The sequence below is a fragment of the Pieris rapae genome, chromosome 6, assembly GCF_905147795.1.
Source record: "Pieris rapae chromosome 6, ilPieRapa1.1, whole genome shotgun sequence".
NCBI classification, from domain to species: Eukaryota; Metazoa; Arthropoda; class Insecta; order Lepidoptera; family Pieridae; genus Pieris; species Pieris rapae.
Window position 1 is genome coordinate 5,236,018 of NC_059514.1, and position 7,075 is coordinate 5,243,092.

Genomic DNA, 7,075 nt, shown 5'->3' on the forward strand with positions numbered 1-7,075 from the left:
CCTTGTATTATGAGAAGACATTAGGAATAATTTGGGAAGCCACTGAAGACGTACTTTCTTTTAACACAAGCCTCCACAGAGTTCCTCAAGAAGTAAAACAGGGAATTAGGCAGCCAACTAAAAGAGAAGCTATAGGAGCCGTTATGTCGATTTTTGATCCGCTAGGATTAATAAGTTATTATACCGTAACGGCGAAGATAATTCTACAACAGTTATGGAGATTAATGACAGGGTGGGATGAAGAAATTCCTACTGACCAAGCTACTGAGTTTAAACAGTGGTTGAGCCAGTTAGGAAATCTAAAAACACTGAAGATGCCTAGATGGTATAATTACACGAGGGGAGCTGAGCTACAATTGCATGTGTTTTACGACGCATCTGAACAAGCAAAGGCGAGAGTGGCATATTGGCGAATTGGAACCGATATAATTGACGTCAGACTCACAGCGAAAGCATGGGTGGCACCTATTAAGCCACAGAGAATACCGCGGCTAAAGCAGGCAGCCCTAATCGGAGCGAGATTAGCCGTGGCCATTACAGAAGGTTACAGAATTGAACCAAACAAGATCGTGCTTTGGACGGATTCAACGACGGTATTACAGTGGATCAGAATTGTAAAGAAATCGCATAAAGGTCCTGATGGAGAAACCCGATTAGTAGAACTGGAATTGAAACATCATAAGCTAAGACGACTGGTATGCGCATCGTTGTCCTACCTACGGAAAGCTTCACATCATAGGAAGGTTTCGCTGAGGGGAGACTGTTACGGACAACGAACAATGCAACTTAGAAAGCTGGTAAACGAAGCTGCCAGCCAGATGTTGTTCTACGAAACGGTCGGCGGCTACGCAGGTATCAAAAGGGACGGTCGGCCCCTTTTACCAGCGTGTAGTTTTTAAGGCTTAGTTTTAAGTTATTATTTGTATACCAGATAGATTTACGCAGCCGTGCCGGACGGACGTTAGTCATAAGCTTGCTTCGCTTTATAATTGTGTTTTACCATCACTAACGTTCGATCAATATACGGAACAATTACTACTCCATTTCGAGTTTCATTTCCACTATAGCGGCGGTGCTTCAGAACGAGGCGCCGTACGCTTATAACATATATGAATACTTATGAGCTGAATCTTGGTAAAGAAATTTCAATAATAGCCTATATTGTTGATAATCATTTTGGAATATATCTGATACCCACCGAACCCGTGGCGACAATTGGCTTTGTACATATTACAGGCATTCTCGAATTTTCTCCAGCGATTGAGACGTATTTCTCTAGCGCAAACTGTCTCTCCTTCATTCTCACAGTATCTTGCTCGCCAACACCAGTACTCATTGATCACTTTTGCCAAACCTGGTTCTTGTGTTGGGAGTGGTCTCTGTATAGTTATATTCAATTTATATTTCATAGTTAGAACAGGGGGCAAACGGGCAGGAGGCTCACCTGATGTTAAGTGATACCGCCGCCCATACTCTCAATGCAAGAGGGCTCGCGCTGCCGGCCTTTTAAGATTTAGAACTTGTCGAGATCATATTATAACGATTTCGTCTAATTTGGCACGCTCTAATTATCATAATTGGCGTTGGCCATATTTACTCTTCGACATAGGCCTAGGAATAAATTATTATTTTTGCTATATACCTAATCAGATTTAAGAATATTTCTGTTTGATAAAAATAGCATTTAAGCTAAATGGTCAGCGAATAAAGGGCTTTTATTATTATTATTATTATATTTACTCTTAAGATTTTTATGAGCCTTTCATTTCGTTGTTAATTGTAATAAATAAACAGCTTTTTTATTTAAGCGTTATGTATAAATTGTTTTATTTATTTTATTGTTAAAAAATACCCTTTACATGAACTCTACTCTAATAGTAGTACATCATCCTTTTCTTAAATATACTTCTTAAGTCTATCTGTACTCTTAGATATTTGGATATTATTAATAAAAGGCTTCTTTTTTAAATTAGTTTTGTATTATCATTACTGCTTTCATGTGTTGATTCGGCATTTACTTCAGTTTCGTTTGCATTGGTTGCAGAATTTATCTCTGTCTCTTCTTTAGATTCTTTAAGGTTTGAGTCATTTTCTTCTTGTTCTTCCATAGATTCTTTTACGTTAGATCCTTCGTCGAGATCTATTTCTTTTGGTGTTTGCTGGTCCTCTGATGTTTCTCTAGAGCTTTGCTGTTGAGATACGCTTTCCTTGTCTGATACTTCCTGTTCTAATTGAGCTTGTGTGGAACCCTTTTCTTCAGATTCTTTAAACTTCTCCTTATTTGTTGAAGGTAGTGTCGTTTTTACTTGATTGTCTTGGATGGAGGGAAGTGAATGACAATATTCAAGAGACGTTTTCTTGTAATCTAAATGTAATTAAATGTATTTTACAATTTACTCGTTTTTTAATTGATTTAGGTGGAATCATCTTTATATGGTAAGTATTGCAATCATTATAATTAAATTGTATCGATTACCTGTCCCATGCAAGCAGTTATATTCTTTAATATCACATGAATCTAAAAATCTTCTAACGTTTCCTTTTCCATCTTCGCCACATTTTTCTTTAGCATCATGAATACATGTCTTGGCAAAGTAACATATCTGAAACCAGTACTTTTAATAATACAAATTGCAGTAACTTTGTAATAACTGTATCTCTTACTTATCTTAAAAAATCCACGGTCAACATAATTTATCACAACACAATTATTTTAATAAATATAAAAAAACGTATCGTAGTCAAAATAAATAAATGGCAGCTGCGCTTTATATACTATTATATAGTTATTTTAAAAAGAAAACATAAATTTAATCTTACTTTATTACCGTATGTCCTCGCACAGATACATGTAAAAATAAACAAAACTACAATGAAACATTAAACCATAATTCAATATTAAAATTGTATGAAACATTGCACATTGAACGACCTACCTAAAACGGCTTTGAGACGCATATCGATAATATTGTACAATTCAAGGTCTTTTGAAACAATCTCTATCGGCAATAACTTTCTATAAAAATTTTTTATGATTTTAATTTTTCATATACTTTGTGATGAAATACTCAAAGAGTTTTCTTTTGTTATCTATCGTTATATGTATTAATGGATGTCGACGCTTTAAAGAGGAATTAAGACAATTGGTAAAATTTCTGGTATTTAGTAAAAATAGGAGTTCCTTCAAGACAAGTCCCCTGTGCCTAACCCACGTCATCGTGTATTAGATCTTAACCATGCCAGTTTCCTCTCGTTTCTCTTCACCGTACGATATTTAATTGCGCACATAGAAAGTCCATTGGTCCACAGCCGTGACTCGAACGCACGGCCTCAGGATTGTGAGGCATACGCTGGGCCAAAACTCACTGTCTACGCAAAAGCTGCGTGCTTATTATTATTTAGCTCAGTCCAAACAAACATATTTCTTCGTTTATAGAACTGCCAGTATCTGTTTACAGTGCTGTGCTGATTGAGTTTTGGTACAAGTAAATAAGTTTCTACGTAGCATATCTTTGTATTTCAGCCAACAATAACATGCATGGAAGCTGCGTTATGCATACACGATGGAAGACGTAAATGTGGTTTTCAAAAAAACACCAATGAGGTGAAGTGGTTCCTTGATCAATGTGATATTTTGGAATTTAACTGTCAATATAATGCCAGTAAGTCAATTTATTTTTTTATTAACTTATAGGAAACATTATTTATTAATATCTTTATTGCCAATATAAAAAAGTGCTCTCTCCTCTCTCTCTCTTTAGTCGGCAGCTCATGTCTGACCGTCGTGGTCAGCAGCGAAGCATCTAGAGCGGACTATCTTCTTCCATCGGTTTCTGTCCAGCGCTTCCCTTATGACGCTGTATAGCTTTGACTTAGTCTTTCACTTGATCGGTTCATCTGCTCATCCGTTCCTAATACAAGCTAAAAATTTATGTTTAAAGTTGTGATTATCGACTGTTCGATAATCACAAATCAGTACGGAGACGATTTATACTTGGGGTAAAATCTGAATGTTTATTTAACTCTTACTCTTGATGAATTAAATTATTCTAACCTTAATTATATTATTTTGTTATAGGTATTTTTTAAATTCAATGAAGTTGTAGTCGGAGCAGTGTTATTCGATCTGAAACAAAAATTTTACCAAAATCTTTTCCTATTTACTAGTAAATATTTCTTTCTTCAGGTTTCAATCGAGTATCATCGACCCAGTGTAAAGAAATACCACCTTTATAGAACGTACCAATATTAAAGTTGTTTATAAATAGCTTAAACCTTTTTAATTATAATCTTTCATTTGTTACAATACGAAGTTCGAATTAGAAAAGCAAACAACCAAATTAGTAAATTGATCTTAATTTGATCTTATGATGCCAGATGTAAATGGTAAGCCACTGAAGCCTGAGCCTATAGAATAAAAAGTAATGTTTTATAATTATTTGAGTGATGTGAAAATCAGTGTAAAAGTTATTTGGTTGAAAATCCTATTACTGTTGTATTAATATTATCCAATATGTATTCCGAGTACATACAATTCAGTACATATATACAAATCCAAAACAAACAGGAAGTCATAGTCTCATAGACAATAGAAGTTAACTTCAACAATGTTTAGGACAATGAGTTACTTTAACCTAATCGCGCGACGACAGCAGTCACAAAGAAGATGTTTACGAAAATTACTCGTGAGTATATTCTTTTATTTATTTAAATAGAATATGATAACTTGCTAATCAATCTCTTCAAAGAAGTTTTGTCCATCGATTTTTTCTTATTAACCTTCACTAAGCCTTAAGCAAAATGTCGTCTCATACTTTCAAATCAATTTCAACAACACAATACTTTAAAGTGTAAAAATTATTATGAAAATTATTTCAGTCCTCCTGATGGTCTTCTACGTTTTATCAGTTGCTGCCCACGGACCGCCACGGGACAGAGACAATGAAGATATCGCTATGGGGCGAAAGGTTGATAAAAATTTATAATAATTTAAGTGATGATGTGCTATTACTTATTATGTGCCATTACTGAACATAATTCAGGGTCAACCTTTCAAGTTTTAAGTCAGTGGTAATACTCATAGATTGCTTTATATAAAAACTTAAATTACAATATCTAGGTAACACAGAAAATGTTTAGAAAATGAAAAACGGCTTAATGTAGAAAGTTGCCAACGAATGACAAATGAATGCAATATAATATTACATTAGGTAACCAAAGAGTTCTAAAATTGAAATTCAAAAAGTTTTTATCAGTAATGTTTCTAACTGGCCAGTTCTAAACATTTTCAGTGTATCCAACGTATTATCTATTGAAGATGTTGCAACTACAAGAACGTTACCAGTAACTAGGCAGGAGAAGATTTCGATTATAAGATTCTCAATATCAAGGGTAGTAAGGTTAAGTAGAATTCTACACTTTCACATTCTTACAGCGATATTTTTTTTCTTGTATTCTTGCAGATGGGTGCCAAATGGTGCAGCATGGCCAAAGTTTGCAACCACGACCGTATACCAATCTGTGGTGTCAGCCATGCTGGTGACGTCATGGGATTCCGGGATCTGTGTGACATGTTCGACTATAACTGTATAAGGCGGCGAAGTGAGTTAAGAAATCGATTTGATTTGATTGACGATTTTTCAAGATCATCACAGGTGTATGACCGATAAAAGCTTGTTAAGACGACGCGACGCTCAGAACGACGCTTTGCCTTAGGACAAAATTTAAGAACATTTTGAAATTTTATCCTTTCCAATTCGGGGTTTAACTATGGAGAATACCCAATTTACTTGTACATAAATGCTCCATAACTCTCAAGCTCCGATCCAGGTGTCCAGCACAATTGGAGCCTCAGCTTTATAAGCTCATCCCTGGCACCGGTAAAGTTCTAAGGGGTCTATTCATATTTATTTTAAAACCATAATTTTCATTATCTATAGTCGAACAAGGTATATCGACCAAAAACAGTAAAGCATTATAGCCAGAAATACGTGCATCAAAGTGAAACGTCATCTGCTTATTACTTATACAACTTATTTCAGATTATAAACAGACTGGATGTCCTCAAGACAAATCAATTCTGACTGCATCTCGTCGACCAACCAACAGCTATTATGATGATTAAAAATTGAATATTCACCTACTACAATATTAAATAATCATGTATGAGAAAAGTAAATAAAGTTATCCATATTTTTATTAACCATCCTTATAGGGTTGTACTTATTTTGTATCCTCATTGCCTACTTGTGTATTCTATTTGAATTCCTTATATTTATGTTTTGTAGTTTGAATATCGTTTAATATATCTATATTAAACGATATTCGATTCGATAGAGGAGTATATTTAAGAGTTGAACAATAAAGGTTTTAATGACAAACCTTTGTGAGAAAAATACATAGAATCTAATTGTTAAATTAATAAACTAATAAATGTTTAATTGGAAATAGACTCACGAATATGACTAAAGGTAATTTATACAAAACATGTTGAAATAATTTATTGATGTTAACAAGTGCGTGTTTCGATACGATACTTGACTTGAATACTCTATCAAACTATGGAAACTTTGGTACACGAAGACCGATCGAACATTTCACCGTCCTATTCATAGCATTTTATTTATAAAAGTTTCTGATGTTAAGAACGTAGAGTGGCAAAAATAAGACAAAAGAACTCGTCACAGCTTGAAATATGTCCAGATTTTATAACAATACGTTCTGCAGAGGCTGAAAGATTAAATTCATTTAAAGATGACAGATTAAGAGTTTATTTTACTTCATGACTGTATTCTTACGAAAATTCACTAACGGAGGAACCGTTTGTTAAATCGATAATATTGAAACTTTAATACAATTAGGTATTTCATAACAAGACGCACTATAGGCACGCAAATAACAAAAACTTATATTAAATATGTGAAGTTGTCTTAAGACATTTGTACGTTTATATCTGTTTATATTCTATATACGACGCTATCTTTATAAATTATATTAAACAATTTAATTTATTTGTAAACTTAAATAAAATTGTAATTTTTACCTGTCGATACTTTTACTTTATTAATTGATTATT

The 7,075-nt window shown here is 33.9% G+C and overlaps 2 protein-coding genes across 3 annotated transcripts; one reads left to right on the top strand and one right to left on the bottom strand.

Annotated features, from left to right (window-relative positions):
* Nucleotides 1-1,957: 1,957 nt before the first annotated feature.
* LOC110992476 lies at nucleotides 1,958-3,001 on the bottom strand. Of its 2 annotated transcripts, none has more exons than XM_022258317.2 (4): nucleotides 2,937-3,001; nucleotides 2,821-2,867; nucleotides 2,477-2,603; nucleotides 1,958-2,365 (listed from the first exon to the last, which is right to left on the bottom strand). In XM_022258317.2, exons 1-4 carry the CDS (start codon nucleotides 2,956-2,958, stop codon nucleotides 1,965-1,967), a joined length of 597 nt encoding a protein of 198 aa, XP_022114009.2. In that variant the 5' UTR covers nucleotides 2,959-3,001; the 3' UTR covers nucleotides 1,958-1,964. The 2 variants fall into 2 exon arrangements, with proteins under 2 accessions (XP_022114009.2, XP_045484684.1); XM_045628728.1 differs by having other exon boundaries at nucleotides 2,821-2,879; nucleotides 2,916-2,989.
* A 1,465-nt stretch (nucleotides 3,002-4,466) lies between these two features.
* Nucleotides 4,467-6,183, top strand: LOC110992475. Its single transcript, XM_045628620.1, has 4 exons — nucleotides 4,467-4,685; nucleotides 4,879-4,967; nucleotides 5,463-5,601; nucleotides 6,042-6,183. Exons 1-4 carry the CDS (start codon nucleotides 4,667-4,669, stop codon nucleotides 6,122-6,124), a joined length of 330 nt encoding a protein of 109 aa, XP_045484576.1. The 5' UTR covers nucleotides 4,467-4,666; the 3' UTR covers nucleotides 6,125-6,183.
* The last annotated feature ends 892 nt before the right edge of the window (nucleotides 6,184-7,075 follow it).

What these genes read in the sequence shown, in the direction of transcription:
- LOC110992476 (XM_045628728.1), bottom strand. Translation starts at nt 2,958, where the DNA reads ATGCGTCTCAAAGCCGTTTTAGGTAGGTCGTTCAATGTGCAAT. An exon ending in CGAGGACATACGGTAATAAA is followed by an intron (nt 2,604 to 2,820) that starts GTAAGATTAAAT and finishes TACTGGTTTCAG; the next exon opens with ATATGTTACTTTGCCAAGAC. An exon ending in TAACTGCTTGCATGGGACAG is followed by an intron (nt 2,366 to 2,476) that starts GTAATCGATACA and finishes AATTACATTTAG; the next exon opens with ATTACAAGAAAACGTCTCTT.
- LOC110992475 (XM_045628620.1), top strand. An exon ending in ATATCGCTATGGGGCGAAAG is followed by an intron (nt 4,968 to 5,462) that starts GTTGATAAAAAT and finishes GTATTCTTGCAG; the next exon opens with ATGGGTGCCAAATGGTGCAG. An exon ending in TAACTGTATAAGGCGGCGAA is followed by an intron (nt 5,602 to 6,041) that starts GTGAGTTAAGAA and finishes AACTTATTTCAG; the next exon opens with ATTATAAACAGACTGGATGT.